Here is a 16,682-nt window from a genome sequence, read left to right on the forward strand (position 1 = left end):
ATCCTCAAAATCTTCTCCGGCATAGACATGTGCACATTAAATTTTGTCAGAAGAGGTTATTTTAAATAGTAGTATAGATTTCTCTTTAAATAGCATAATATGGATTTCTCTTCTTTAAATACTTTAATTAGTAGTTATGTTTTAATTATTATTTAGTTATTGAATAATTAGTATTTAAATAATTTACTAATTTCATAAATTACTTAATTATTAGTAATTAATTATTTAAAATTATTTTGTGGACATTGTTTTATATTTTGTTATATACAAAATTAGTGTGTTTAGTTTAATATTTGCAATTAAGAAATATCTCAGCCTTATTTAATCATATTAATTAGTAATTATGTTATAATCATATGAAATAATAAATAAGACCGTATAGCCGGCCGGCTATACTCTAATAGGGAGAATACTTTAAACGTATAGCCGGTTGACTATACTCTATAAATAGAATACTGTAAGAGTATTGCCGAACGACTATACCCTTTAAGTAGCATAATATGGATTTTGCTTTTTTAATTACAAGTATAGCCGTTCGGCTATACTCTATAAATAGAACCTTTACAAGTATAGCCACACACCGCTGTACCCTTTGAATAGAATACTTTAACAGTATAGCCGTCCGCTAGACACCATAATTAGAACACTTTGATAGTATAGCCGGACGGCTATACCCTTTAAATAGCATAATATGAATTTCTCCCCTTTAATTACTTTAATTAGTAGTTATGTTTTAATTATTATTTACTTAATGAATAATTAGTAATTAAATGTTTTTCTAATTTCAACAATCACGTAATAAATAGTAATTAATTATTTTAAAATATTTTATGGACATTGTTTTATATTTTGTTATATACAAAATTAGTTTGTTTAGGTTAATTTTGCAATTATTAATCCTTTGTTTAGTTTATGAAATAATAATTTATTAGCCTTATATACAAATTTTTTTTGTTTAGTTTATGAAATAATAATTAAAACTATATAGCCGAACAACTATAATCTATTAATAGAATGCTTAACGGTATAGGCGCGGCTATACCTTAGTAATAGACTACTTTATTATAGCCGTTCGGCTATACTCCATAAATAGAATACTTGATTGTATCGCCGCACGGCTATACCCCTTAAATAGTATAATATGGATTTCTCTTCTTTAATTAATTTAATCTATCTATATATATAAAGTAAAAGACAGACAATGATGAAACATTCAAAATACCAAAAAATGTCATTGGTTAATTCAAACATTAAGAATTGAAATTATTAATTAAATGAGGATAATATGGTAAATTCACATTTTTCATATTTAAAAAATTAAAATTAAAATTACTAGCTAAAAATTAGTGTTTAAATATTTTTCTAATTTTATAAATTACTTAATAGATAGTAGTTAATTATTTTAAATTATTTTCTTTACATTTTCTTTAAAAATATTTTGTTATATACAAAATTAGTATTTTTAGTTTAATATTTGCAATTTTGATGTTTAATATTTTCAATTAAGAAATATATCAGCCTTATTTTATCATATTAATTAGTAATTATATTATAATCACATGAAAGAATAATTAAAATAGTATAGCCGCGGCTATACCCCAATACTTTAAACTTATAGCCGACCGGCTATATGCTATAAATAGAATACATTAAAGTATAGCCGCACGGCGGTACCCTTTAAAAGCATAATATGGATTTCTCTTTCTTAATTACTTTAATTATTATTTTCTTAGTGAATAATTAGTATTTATTTATTTTACTAATTTCATAAATGACTTAATAAATAGTAATTAATTATTTAAAATTAATTTTTGTGGACATTGTTTTATACTTTTTATTATAGAAAATTAGTTTGTTTAGTTTAATATTTGCAATTTTGAATAATAATTTTTTAAATATTTGCAAATAAAAAAAATCTTAGCCTTATTTAATTAGTAATTATGTTTTAATCAGGCTAGATGATAATTAAAACAGTATGTCAGTATAGCCGCTCGGCTATAACTTTTAAATATTATACCAAACAAACTAATTTTGTATAAAATGAATAAAAGACAAAGTCCACAAAATAATTTAAAATAATTCATCACTATTGTTGAAAAATTAGAAAAATATTTAAATAATAACTATTCTTTAAATAAATAATAATTAAAATATAATTACTAATTAAAGTAAGGGTTAAATACCTTTATGGTCACTGGATTTTAAACTAACTTTTAATTTGATCACTAAGAAACAAATTTATCCAAATTTATCACTGTATTATAAATTTTACCATTTTTGGAGTTGCAGTTGGTTTCTTTAAGTTGTTTTGCTAAATACCTTTTTAGTCACTCGATTTTTCTTGAAATTTCAATTTAGCCACTAAAGAAATGTTAGCCAAAAGCCATGCAAATATGAAACTCTATTTTGAACTTTGTATTTGGTCAAATCTATGTATTGACATAGGTATGGATTGAAATTTTTGTGATTGTGGGAGTATGATACTGATTGGGATTATGATTTGAGCTTTTTTGAAAAGATCAATTTGCATTTTTGTGAAATTATTATATATGAACATATTTTGTCACGATATGATTCCCTTTTTTTTAGCCTTAATTGATGCTACACAAACTATAAATTTTCAGCCTACGAGCAACGTGTGCAATAACATAGCATTTGCATGGATTTTAGCTATTTTTTTTTTCCCAGTGATCTAATTGAAATTTTGTATAAAACTCAATGACAAAAAAGGTATTTAACCCAAAAACTGAAAGGAAACTTAATGTCAAGTTTATAATACAGTAACTAATTTTACTAATTTTTTTTCTCAATAACTAAATTGAAATTTCATGTAAAATATAATGACAAAAAAATATTTAACCCTTAAAGTAATTAAAAAGGCTTAAAATATCGAGCGCCTTCAGGCGTTTCCCATATACGCCACGAGGCGGAGGGTCCCACACCAGACTGTCTCCTCATTTTCCCAGTCTCTCACACGTGGCATCCAAGACCAACTTTCGTGTAATGCTCAACCGGCGCAAGTTAAGAAGAACGTCCGCATCCCACCCCAAAGTCACCGCCTTTCAGCAACGCTGCTAATATGAACCGATGGGGTATCGTGCGCCATAGTACCAAAGGCCAAATGTAAAGCTGACGTGGCGAGAAAAGCCAAACCAGCGCATTTTAGTATGTTTTGTAGCCACCTGGGCAAAGAGAAAAAGCATTCGCTGTGTGCTAGCCTATTGCGAAGCGGAGAGGAGAAGCCGGTTCATTTCTCTACTCTCTCTGCTCTCATTCTCAACAGTTGAACGTCGCTTTCTCTTCCCATTTCTTTTCATTCTACAAAATACAACCTTTCTTTTTTGCTCTCTGAAAACCCTAAAAGTTTTGCTACACTGCGTGAGCTCCACGGAACAGGCGTCTCCGTACGAAAACAGAGTCTCAGAGTTTCAAAGGCATGAAGCTTATACACACTTGAATGTATATGTATATAATATATGATATATCTATACTCTGTGTGTGTGTGCGTGCGAATGTTGATTATGCAGTGATTGAATGCTTGTTTCACACAACGGCTATTATTTACTGATTTTTTAATCAAAGGCACATTTACTTCAACACGTACCGAGCTAGAAGTGACCAGTGTGAAAGAATTTTGTTGATGCCTCTAGTCATTTATGTCATCTACATCTGGATATTGATTTATCTGTGGGTTGAATGCCTCTTAACATGTTCTTCAACCATCTTTTTGAAAGCTATGTTTTGGCTTTTGTAATCTTCTGTCGAAATCGGTCCTGATACTCCTGTTCTCTCTTTATCTCTGCATTTTGCTTGTTTATTAACTCCTGGTGGCCCATAAAATGTTGTACGAAATAACGTATGACTAATGGTTTGGGGGCGACTTCAAATCTTCTATATATATCACCTAAAGTGAGATTTTCTTGGCTTTGAAACACTTTTAACTCCTTTTCCTTTCGTTTGAATTTTCTGTCAATAATAACAGTTTTCCCTGTTTTTCCTACTTCATTACCTTCTTTGGGCTAGTAAATTGTCGGATAATGCATCATGTTGCACTTATTTACATGCACAAGAGACAGTAGTATGTAGAGTTATGTGGTTGAGATGATTTTTCTTGGCTCCTGAGCAATTACAAATCTCTTAATTCTGTTATTGTCTTTTCTAAAGAGATTTCGTGTTGCTGAAAATGGATGCAGCAATGCTGCAGCGGACGAAAAAGAGCCAAATGCTTGAAGATCATGGTGATAAGGACAGGGCATATAGATTCAAGATCCTATTACCAAATGGCACAAGCGTTTGTTTGACATTTCAAAATCCTAAGCCCACAATGCCATTTGGAGATTTCATTCAAAGGCTGGAAGAGGAATACTCTCTCACTTATAGACAGTTCAGCTCAGGGAAGCGGAAAAGGGATATTGATTGGAAAGGTGGTTGCTTATTTCTTGAAGATGCTAATGATAGGAAGATAAGAGGTGAAATGAATTTCAAGAACTTCAAGCCACATGAGTGTCATATTCTAAAGCTTCATGTGAGTATAAGATGCATGAGTTCAAACTATGTTGTAATTTGTTTAGTTTCTGGATAACTTTTGGGAAATATGAAAAAACATGGAAGCATTGGTCTCTTTGGTGACAGGGGCAATTTGAAACTAAATTGATCTGAAATGGTTGTTTGTGTTTTTTTAAGAGGAGGCCATGTTATTTGATTTCTCAACCAATTGGAAGGCTACTGTTGTGGATGCGATCTTTTAATTTGCTTGCTTGTCGACAAAAACTATATATGTTTTTCGTATTGTAATATTTTGCTTGTTTTGTTTATGAGGTAGGATGGTTCCCATGAGTGTGCTTATACTTTTGAGGTTAGTAATATCTCTTACATTATTGTTTCCATATTACTAAGTAATTTGAAATTCATAATTGAATTGCTCATTTGAAAGTTTAATGCGCTTGGTCAAAGGTTGCCATTAATTCATGATGGAGTTGTCTGGTTTGTAGAATATGTGGGATCTGACACCTGTTACTGATATACTAAAAGAATTACCAGAAGAGTACACATTTGAGACTGCTCTGGCAGATTTGATTGTAAGTTGAGAAAATGGATCTGTTTATTCACTTATGTGGTTAATTTTGTTTTCATTCAATTGCCTAAGTTCTGCTGCTCATAAATGCATCAGGATAATTCCCTCCAAGCTGTTTGGGCAATTGACAGGAGACATAAGAAACTTATAAGGTATGTCAATTGTAGATCCTATAGTAATACAAGGTTTTTCTTTTTAATGTTGATTTGCATTATTATCAAATCTATTGCTTCAATTGTACAACCTGGACCATGTATGCTTTATGGTCTTTGATTTGTGCTTCCTAAGGAAAGCGATATATTATGGTTGAGAGATGAAGATTGACCATTATTTTTCTGATACTGTTGGGATTCTCCTTTATGTGGTGGTTGCTTTTGTATTCTGGTCTATCATGTTGTTAAGAGTTGTTTAGAGATTCTTTGCAGGCTCCTTCTTAATGATTACTGATATAACCACTAACTCCATGTTGAGCCATGTAATTGAAGTTAAGGTTTCACTTGTTAAGTTATAAATTAGTTGAGCTTCTCGTGCAATGTCATTTGTTGCTGAAAACTAACTTTGCAATTCATCTTTCAAGTTGATAGATGTATTTGTTTGATCTTTAAATGCTACTCCATCTATTGTGCTTATATCCTTTCTCTTACTCATTGTTATCCTTTATTATATCTCCATGGTTACTTTATTATTTTCCTTTTTCCCCTTTATTATTTTCAGTGTGGATGTGGCTGATGATGTGATTTCAATTTTTGATACTGGCCCTGGGATGGATGGAAGCGATGAAAATTCTATAGTGAAGTGGTATTTAATTTTCCTTGAACCGTTTTATGTCTTCTCTTTTTAAATAAATTTGCTTGGGGGTTATGGGTTACAAGAGTCCAAGGCAAAAGTTTGGGTAGGAATGGTGAAAAATGTTGTACTAAAAATCCATTATCAAGTTTCCATATGACAAGAGAATTACAAAGGAAAGCAAAAGGACAGATACCCCAATATGTTTCATACTGTTGGAACTCATTCCTTTCAAAGATGCCTCTAAGTTTTGTTCGGGTTATTATAATGGCTTAATTGATGGCTGGTTTTTTATTTTATTTTATTTTTATTTTTAATGTGATAGAAAATCTAATATGAATAGCCTGAAAATTTCAGTCTTGATTTGTAAATTGTATGCATATAGTTTTGATATATTGATGGTAAGGAATGTGAGGTTAAGCGTTTTATTTCCATGCTAAGAATGTGATTCACATTCCTTTTAGGGGAAAGATGGGTGCTTCACTTCACAGATCTTTAAGAGAACAGGCGATTGGGGGCAGACCTCCATACTTAACGGTAAAACTAAGTCGCAAATATCTTCCTGTCAAGGTTTCTGTTAGTCTTTATTTTACTTTTTCCCTTCATTTGTGGTTGAATAATTATCTAGTATGCATAATACACACATGATACATCATACATGTAGTGAAGAAGCATGCAGCTGTATTTACGTCTATTGTATTATAGACCATGATTACCTAATTTGTGTGTAAATTTGATATATTGAGATATAAAATCTTCTGTCTACAATGTATATTTTCCTGTGGCTCTTTTGGTTATAAATATATTTTGCTTTTTTAATCAGTAATGACATTTATAGAAGGGATTATCAAACTTGTGACCTCTACTTTAGAGGAAAGTCCTCTTGGTGCTTTAGTTAAAATCAATTATCTGCACTGCTCGTTATAATCAAAAGCAAATTTGATGATGTACATCAAAGGAAAAGACTATTGCATTCTTGAATTTGCCAGTTTTGTTTATGTCACCTTTTGTAGCATACGTCATCGGTTAGATGTTCTCTTCAATCTTTTGTAGATTCGATAAAGGGCATTTTTATTGCTAAAACAATAATTTGTAACTACACATTGAAGTTAATCATGAGAACCTTATAGCTTTATTTAGACTCTTAAGGTTGTATATCCGTCAATTGAAACAAAAAAAGGAACTCTATTTGCAACTTCATGTATTTTATTTCCCTCTTTCAGAACTTAACATGACCCAAAAGTGAGACTCAAAGTATTCTATGAGTTATTAGAATTTATCCATAATCTGCATGTCATTATTCTGTCTATGGTATATTCAGTACTGGCTTGGTTTCTAAAGCTCTGTTTTGTGTGTTATGTAGCCATTTTTTGGACTGTTTGGTTATGGAGGACCTTTAGCATCTATGCAATTAGGGAGGTATAATTTCTCTGATTTTCTTTTTCTTCTCAATGTGAGTTGATTTTCTGCTGAAATGGTTCCTTGAATACATCAATGATATTTTCAATGTCATGTTATAGGCATGCATTAGTTTCTTCCAAGACAAAGGACTCCAGGAAAGTGTATACATTGCATCTTGACAGAGAGGCTTTACTCACAGGGTCAAACTCTAATATTCAAAAGAAAAGAAGAGGGTCAGACTCTGATTCTAATTGGAAGGTAAAAGTGTGCGCTGCAGTTTATTTCTTTTCAGAAGGCAATATTTGTGCTTATATTGAATTCCCTTGTTTGTTATATAACCATTTACTGGTGTGTTAATTTCTCAAACTATTAATTGTAACTGTATCTTTGATTTTAGACTGATGGTGGTATGAGGGATCCTTTAGAAGATGAAATTAGCAAAACTCCACATGGAAGCTTTACTAAGGTGGAGTATTGCATCTTTTGTGGTTATCAAATTATTGTCTAGTTCAACTATAAAGTTATGAGTTATCTTTGAGATATTGGTTCTTGCCTCTCTTTTCTTTTCTTTTTGCATGTGAACTTGGCCAATACAATTCTGAATTACTTTTTCACGCTTCAGCATCTCTAGGCCATGAGCAGTAGTCACTAATCTACCTAGGTTAAGTTTGTGCACTAAAGTTATTTGTGCCTTATAAATAATTTTAAGTTTTTGATTTTAATTCGATTGAATATTAAATTTTAAATTTTGAGTTCTGCTTGACAGGTTGAAATTTTTAAACCTAAATCGAAATTGGACATATCTCAACTCCAATGCAAGCTGAAGGATATATATTTCCCATATATTCAGGTTTGATTTTACTAAATTAATAGCTTATGTTTAGGTTAAAAGGTGCCAAGTTGGCACTAACACTGTATGGACACTGTACCTCTAAAACTGCTTTGACACTACTAGGCCCAACACGTGTCCAAGAGGCTGCACTAGGCAAGGGCGAGCAATAGACTCCCGTCCTGCACAGACGTGTCGTGGACAATGCTAAACGAATTGATACAATCATGTTGTAAATTGATGAAAATCAGAAAAACTATTTGTTGCTTTATGTGCATTTCAGTCCCTCTAATATGACTGCAGATGCATATGGAATTCGCCTTTCAGGCAGGATCTATTCCATATACGAGTTCGACAAAAATTATATTTATTGACCATCTTATTTTCTAACTTCTACTGTAATAACCTCATCCATTAACATGCTTTATTTTATCTATGTGCAGTGTGATGAAGAATCCAAATCAGGGAAGACCATAACGCCAGTAAACTTTGAGGTTTCTAATGGTCTTGTTTTTTATTATTTAAAAAAATAGTATTTCATTAATGTCTTATTTTTAATATTCAGATGATTGAGTAGGCATCCTTGAACTGTGAGTTGTAACATGATTAGGATTTTATCAGATTATATAAGGTTTACTTGCCGGGCTTGTCTGCCTGACCGATTCTGGGTAGTATTTTTTAACCTCAAGTACTCCAGCCAGCATCATTACAAAACTTTGATGGAATTTTTTTGAAGCAAAAAGATAAGCTTGCTTAATTTCTTTCATGTAATTTATTGAATATCTAATATGCTTTTAGATATCTAATATCAGGAGTACCGTCTTAGTGTTCATTCCTGTGCCCATCTATTGTTGCGTATATGAGCACGCACTTCTTAGTGGTACCTTAAAGTTAAGTCTTTAGATCTTTGTAAGGAATTTGTCCCCTTTAATTTCCCAGGTTAATGGTGTTGATTTAGCTGAGATTGAAGGTGGGGAAATTGCAATTACGAATGTTCATTCATGCAATGGTCCTGATTTTGTTCTACAGCTTCATTTCTCCTGTAAACAAGACAGTATGACTAAATCTCCAGGTAACTGACTAATTTCGTTCTTTGGTAAATTATCTCTTTCTTTGTTTAGAAAGAAATTATGTAATTATGCAGTTGTCAACCTCTTTTATATATTCATTCATTTATATATTATGTCTTAACTCTTAACAAAATGTCAACTCTGAGTGGCCCTTTGTCATATTTCATATATGTAGATTCGAAAGCATATATACAAGCTAATGCTCGCCTTAAGTGTGTCTATTTTCCTATGGTTGAGGTATGAACTAACTCTCTTGTTGCTGGACATTATATGAACATACCTAACATACCCCATCCATTTATAAGCCACTTTGAGAAACCATGGATGGTATTATGAAAGTACACAACCCCACTTAGTTCAACCTCCAATCTGTTTCCTACTTTCTTTCATCTTTCCTTTTTTAACCAACCTATTCTCCTCTATATCCCCACCCTCTCTTTTCTCGTCCCAAACTCCCACCATATTGCACGTGCATCTTTGTGTGCGCCCTTCTTGTACATAACTTATGTTTCACTACATTGTGAAAGTTTATGAAATCGTTCATCACAGGGAAAAGAGAATATTGAGAAAATTTTGGAGAGGTTAGAATCTGATGGATGCGGAACCTCGGAAAACTTTGAAACCTATAGTCGTGTCTCTATTCGGAGGCTTGGTCGCCTACTTCCAGATGCTCGTTGGGTAGGCATTCAGTTTTCCTGAAATAATTGTTTTGTTTGCATACATTGTTCTCTCGAAATACATTAGAAATAAATAGGTTTACAATCAGAAAGAGAGATACTAAGTTTTAGTCTTTTTGGTTGAGCTATTATATGTTTTCACTAATTATTGTCACATGTGCACACTGAAACTGTTGTCTGGAAATACATCATTGGCCTATTTCCTAATAGCTAAAGCTTTTGAAGTCCAATATGATAAAAATATGCCTGATCTAATGGAGCTTTTGAAATATGCATCTGATTGCTTACGTAGCTACCATTGGTCACTTCCCTAATTGGCTGACCTTTGAGGGAGTCCTTGTATATACAGACAAAATTTGAGTTGGACTAGTGTGTTTTTGTATTGCATTTATGTGCTTAAATGTTTGATGAATGTTGTAACTTTTAAAGGATTTAGATGTTGACAAGCTTTATATATCTCCATGAAAGGCTTTCCTTTTATTTAGTATTATCCCAACACACAATTTGGAGGAATGTTCGTTGATTCAAGGATGTGGTTGATTTTTTCCTTTTGAGATGCAACTGTTATTTGTTCTAATGGTGTCTTTTTTACCTGATATACCATAGGCCCGGCTTCCATTCATGGAATTCAAGCAAAAAAAAGGAGATAAGGCAGACTTGTTGAAAATATGTTGTTTGAGAGTTAAATGCTTTATCGGTAAGCCAGTTCCCTTCCTGAACATTTTCTTGTCATTCTTTTGGAATTCTTCTGTTTTGTAAACATGCATGAACAAAAAATGTCGTGGTTGCAGAGACTGACGCTGGTTTCAATCCAACACCATCTAAGGTAAAATATTTGCGTGTGTGTGGAAAAATATTTTCGAGTCTGCCTGTGACCACACCAATGAATTTTTTTTTTTGGGTTGAAAAACAATCCTTCTCATTTATGGAAATTTCTTGAGTATTTTGATATTTCCCCCTTCTCCCTCTTTCTGCCTGTTTGCTTTAGTTCTTGCAAATAACAGATTTTAGATAATTATATTAGCTGGTTGGTTGGCGCAGACTTATTACTGATAACTTATTGATAAAAGGTCAAACATGCATCCTTGCCATTTCCTTCAATGAGTAAATATGTGCTGTGTTGCACCTAAGTGATCAATGATCATTGGGTTTGAGAAGTTGAGGCCATTTGATTTTACTTTAAAGTTCCACAAAAGACATCTGGGTGATTTTACTTGTCTGCAGAAAGCATAATTTATACACACACATGGAGCTGAGCAAATGGAAAGCATATATTATGTCTGGTTAGCTGGTTCCAAACCAACTATAAATGATATACTGATCAAATGCATTGTTAATCACAGACTAATCTAGCACACCATAGTCCTTTTACCACTTCACTGAGGAACTTAGGCAATCAGCCTCTTGAGAATGAAAAAGGTGATCTTTATTTATTTGTAATAAATATGAAACTATCTATTTTGATTAGTCTGCATTCTCTGTTTGTTATTCTTCTAAATCTGATAGTTTTCATTTCCTTAGATGTCAGAATTAAAATATATAGAGATGGAAACCATTTAACTCTTTCTCAACTAAAGAAGGAGTATGAGGATTGGATTCTTCAAATGCATGAGCGATATGATGATGAAGCTCACTGTTGTGAAGATCAACCTGTTCTTGTTGTCAGTCCTGCAAACAAAAAGGCACTTCGCATTTCATCCGAAGGTAGGTGTAAAAGGAGAAGAAGCTTGATTTCATGATGCAGTGTGACATAAAATTTGAATATTTGTTTGCACGAGTTTCTTATTTATTTAATGCAATTCTTCTCATTTTTAACTTTAATCTAATTGAATCACATGTTTGTTAATCATTTAACTTTTTTCTCTTAAATTGTAGTTGCAAGGGTTCATAAATCTCTAAAGAGGAAAGGAGTGACCTGGAAATGCGGCCAGAAAATCAAACTTTTTAAGGGGAGCATGTGCTGGGGTTCATAACAACAATGTCTATGCCACAATTGAGTATTTTTTGCTTGAAGGTCTTGAAGGTGACTCTGGTGGTAAGTAATGTTCCTAATAACATGTGCAGGCATGAAGCTTGAATATCCTTCTAACATTTTCTTATGTGACATTCTCATTGAAATATAATCCACGTGCTCATACCTTCCATAATTTTGTTCTGACGTGCTTAAGGATAATTAGATTTTTCTAGATATCTTCTACAATGAAATTATTTTGGTCAGTTTTAAGTCCCTGACCTTTTGTTTTGGTTTTCTTTTTCTTTCTAAACAGGGGGGGCTCGAATTATTTGCAGGTGCGGTTTCTTGTGCATTTTCTTATGTAATCTTTCTTTTATGTAACCTGCACACTTGATTCATAAAAAATCATTTGGCTTGACTGGCATACATCTGTTATTGCTATTGTTTTTGTAAGGCCATTAAGTCTGTCAGTTGACAAGGGATGCATCCTTAAAATAAATGACGGGGATACCAGTTTAGATATTCGTGACTCCTTATCTCTACCTGTCAGTGTGATTGATTCTGGGAAGGTTTGCTTCTTATTTTATTTTAATATCTTGCTTCACGCCTTTGTTCTTTTGGAGAAAAAAAAGATGGTGTTTTTTTTTCCTTCGGTATTGTAGCTGACCGTTTTACTGAATTTTGAGCTATTGGCATCAGTGTGTAGCTGTTGAAAGTAATGAATGGGATAACCAGCTTGAGAAACAACGCCAGAAATCTCCTTCTACAATTGATCTGCTGGATGCAGAAGAATGTCGGGAGTTGGGGATTGATGGGGTTAGTATATTTCTGGATTTCTTTTCTTTTCTTTATTCTTAATTTATGCTTGAATTATTTGGTTCACATCACAAGAATGAGGAAGATATTAAAGGCCAAAAGTGAGATATGTGGATGACGAAAATTGATTGGAGATAAACGATGTCGAGATATTCTAAGATAGGCCTGAATGATGAAAACTGGTCCATGTGACCAAGTAAAGATTGAGGATTCAGTTGAGTTGAGATGAGTATATGTGTATTTCATTGTTGACAATCATTATTCTCTGTTTAAAATAAAATAGACTTTTAATTTACTTTTCACCATCGTCTTGATCATCAAATAGAAATTTATTCAAGTAAAACATAAATTAATGTTTCCTTTCAGGCATTGCCTGTGGATGCCCCAGCTGGAAAAGTTCCTCCAGAAGTAATTGTGGCTGTTGTTCGTCCTGCCAGTTATGTCTCTTCTTGTGCGTCAAAGACCCTTGACCAGAAATATATTGCTAGAACTAATTTAAAAATGTTTATGGAAGTTAAGTTCAGAAGTGATGCTGAGGGTCTTCGAAATGTTTGCGACATTTCGGCATGTGCAGTACCTGAACCACTTAAAGGAATTCAAGGGTTATATATCTTTCCACTTAAATCCAAGTACCCAACTTTGTTTCAAACTTCTGGTGTCTATACATTTTCATTCCATCTGGTAAGTAATATTTGGCAACCTGTCTTATATTTTTGTTCTTTTTTTAATGTGTTAAGATTGTAATTTGTTTCTGATCATTTTATATGTGTACTTGTTTACAAGACTGAGTCAGATTGTAAGCATGTTGAGAAAAGGGTATTGATCAAGCAAGCTCCAATAGTGGAGTATAAAGAGATCCAATTCACTTGTCCAAATGGAAAGGTATTGCTTCTCCAAGATATATCTCACCTTCGTCAAGTAGAAAACTTAAAGGTACCAGTTGTGATAATGAGAAGATGCAGAAATAAATGCAGTTTTGAATTTATAGATAATAAGTTTCATATTTTTAGAACAGATGTACCGTAGTAAGTTTATCTTTCATATAAAATCCAGATCCAAAAGTGGAGCATGGAAACAAATGCACATTTAAATCGTTTATAGGCAGCCTGAAGTTTATATTTTGTATCTGCCGCATTGACAATGACGGGTGTTAATTTTTATGTTCAGGCTTCCGCAATTGGGACTCCGAAAGTGGAGTTTGATGAGTTTCAGGTTCAGTCTTCGCATGGCAAGGTTTTGCCTCTCCAGGATTCCTCTTCAATTCAGCAAGTAGGAAACTTAATGGTATTAATTGTGATTGCACCGTTAATTTAGTAATATGTAACTTGAAGTTTATATCTTGTATTTACCTCCATCCACAATTACATTGCTAGTTTTTATGTTCAGGTTCCTGTAATGAAAGCTCCAAAAGTGGAGTATGATGAGAGTCCAATCCCTTGCCCAAATGAAAAGATTTTTCTTCTCCAAGATTCATCTTCCCTTCCACAAGCACAAAACTTGGAGGCATCAAATGTGAATAAGGAGAAGGTGTGGAAACAAATGCGGCTTTAAATTACTTATAGATGAAGTGAAGTCTTGTATCATGGATGTACCATCATAGTTCATCTATCATATGATCCAGATCCCATATCAATTATTTGAGCTCTCATTAGCCCAAATATGCATAGGTCTCTTCATTGTAATGTCTAACTTATTTGCTTAATGCAATAATCAAGCAGATTTGGAAATCTTGCCTTAAACAATTCCTTTCTATTCTTGACTCTGCTACTTATCCCTCCAGGAATTGGAGAAAGGCCTTCACCAAATTGGAATGCAGATTGGAGATATGGAAAAAAATTTGGATGCGCTTAATAAGGAGAAGGCAGTAATTGAGCAAGATATATATGTTGTGCAAGGTTTTAATTTACTTATATGATTTTATTGGTTTTTCCTTCTTTGGTTGGCATGAATGTGGCATGTTAAAACCTGTCCTATTTGAAGGAGATTTTCCTGTACCAAAATGCGTTTTCTTGCTTTGCCTTACTTTGCTTATTGACCACTTCATACATCTTTGGAATATAATTTCTTAATTTCAAACTTCAAATTATCTCTCCATCGGATCTTTCGTTTTGTTCAGTTTTCTGTTATAATATTTCCCATGCTAAGTTTTTCATTTTACATTTATAATGACTAAACAAATAACATACTTACGAAATGCTTGTGTTTATTTTGGTTCATGCTGGCAGCTTCTGTTGAACGTTGCAATTCAGATTACTGTTCCATGAAAGCAGATTTGAAACACCGCATAGAAAGCATGAGCCACACTGCAGCTTCTACACTATGCAACCTTTTAAGAGTTCCATCCCAAGAGTCGAGCAATGATTTCATGCGAGGTGTGATCGGTTTGGTGGCTTTACTTGGTAGTACTGGGAGCAGTGAGCTTAGCAGGTCTACTATCCCCCCTTTACCTTTTTCGTTTCCCAGTCTTCAAGTTAAAAAGAATATTTGTTTATTCTTCTGCTTTTTGTTTATATATTCACCTGTATGCAGGATATTATCTGAGTACTTGGGTGAAGATCAAATGCTTGCTGTTGTCTGTAGATCCTTTGCAGCTGCTGTTGCTCTTGAGAAGTATGAACACAATGGGGAAGTTGATTCTAGGCATGCTCTTTATGCTGCAGCAGCTAAGCTTGGGGGATCCATAAATGGCCGGTTTCTTGTTATAAGCCTTGAAGATATACGGTAACAGAGAAAGCTTCCTAATTTCAATTCGTCATTTTTGGAATTAGAATTACTTATCCTTTGCGGCAGTGCATTTTTTTCCCAAACAAAAAAGGTCCAAAAGGGAGAAATAATAACACTCTGGAATGCTTTCTTTAGCAATTTGAGACGTGAATTTGAAAATTGTATTGCAGGCCTTACACAGGTGATTTTGATGGTAGTGACCCTCAAAGAAAGCTGGCCTTGCCATATCCTATCTTGCCAAGTGGAAATACTCCGGATGGTTTCTTGGGGTATGCAGTTAATATGGTTGATCTGGATGAGCTTCATTTACACATGACGACAGCTGCAGGCCATGGTCTTCGGCAGACGTTGTTTTATTTTCTTTTTGGGGAGCTCCATGTTTATAAAACTAGGCAAGACATGTTAGCTGCTCGTGCTTGTATCAAACATGGTGCTGTATCTCTGGATGGTGGGATTTTAAGACAAACAGGAGCAGTTTCTCTTGGATATGGGTAGCTCTCTCTCTCTCTCTCTCTCTCTCTCTGCTCTCTGCAATCTGAGAGTGCATTGCTTGTTAATGTTTCAAAAGTGTTTTTTTTGTTGTCCAACAAGACCTTTTGTTCATTGCCCTTCAGGAATCCTGAAATCTGTTTTCCTGTCTTGCGGAGTGTTGCGGCAATGAAGAAGAAGATTGAAATATACAAGGAAACGATGAGCGCGGTCATTGCTGCCATAGAGGAATTTACCAAAGACCATCAGAAAGTGTTAAAGAAATTCCACAAGAAAAACAAGAAGTGGCACGAGCTCGCAACAGTGAAGGAGCGTCGGCTTATTAATACTACCTAGTGCAGTGCAATATAGAATAGATGAGATAGAGCCTTTCTAGTTTCAGCAGTGCTCATTTATGTATTTATAGTTGACATGTTAAAGAAATACTTGTCTCCTTTACTTTCAGCCCAATCACATTTTGACATGTGTTTAGTGAATTTTGTGTGTGTTTTTGATGAATTTTATACACATGTCAAACTGTAATTTGCCTTCCATGAAAGGAGGAAACAACATGACATGATATCATCATCCTAATTTCTCATTCATACATGAAGTGGGTGAAATCACTAATGATTTTAAGCATCGATGACAAGATCTGTGGACGCTGTTGCATCGTCATAAAGTAATGGTAATGGTATTAGCATGGACAAGAATTATTATAAACTATAATTTCGGTTTATTATTATATATGAAGAAATTATTTTTTTATTTAAAAAACATTATATATTAAGATGATTTAAAAAGTAAGTGATTTCGACAGTGGGGTCGTAGATCTCGCACACACGGGCACGGCATCATGGGCTTCGGGCCGCACACCACTAGC

General features: G+C 33.5%; 1 protein-coding gene across 1 annotated transcript; it reads left to right on the top strand.

Annotated features, from left to right (window-relative positions):
• Positions 1-3,219: 3,219 nt before the first annotated feature.
• Positions 3,220-16,443, top strand: GMI1 (gamma-irradiation and mitomycin c induced 1). Its single transcript, XM_089052593.1, is given in 33 exon segments — positions 3,220-3,434; positions 4,165-4,525; positions 4,823-4,855; positions 4,992-5,078; positions 5,171-5,226; positions 5,789-5,872; positions 6,325-6,397; positions 7,224-7,279; positions 7,381-7,519; positions 7,659-7,727; positions 8,028-8,111; positions 8,534-8,584; positions 9,030-9,162; positions 9,336-9,397; positions 9,710-9,838; positions 10,444-10,534; positions 10,629-10,663; positions 11,181-11,256; positions 11,359-11,541; positions 11,713-11,780; positions 11,782-11,872; positions 12,105-12,126; positions 12,246-12,360; positions 12,491-12,607; positions 12,974-13,288; positions 13,391-13,489; positions 13,775-13,891; positions 13,994-14,134; positions 14,388-14,502; positions 14,833-15,034; positions 15,137-15,328; positions 15,502-15,822; positions 15,946-16,443. Coding segments are annotated over 32 exon segments (3,909 nt in total). The 5' UTR covers positions 3,220-3,434; positions 4,165-4,183; the 3' UTR covers positions 16,157-16,443.
• The last annotated feature ends 239 nt before the right edge of the window (positions 16,444-16,682 follow it).

The sequence above is a fragment of the Prunus mume genome, linkage group LG5 (assembly GCF_029339155.1).
Source record: "Prunus mume cultivar Tortuosa linkage group LG5, ASM2933915v1, whole genome shotgun sequence".
Taxonomy (NCBI): Eukaryota; Viridiplantae; Streptophyta; class Magnoliopsida; order Rosales; family Rosaceae; genus Prunus; species Prunus mume.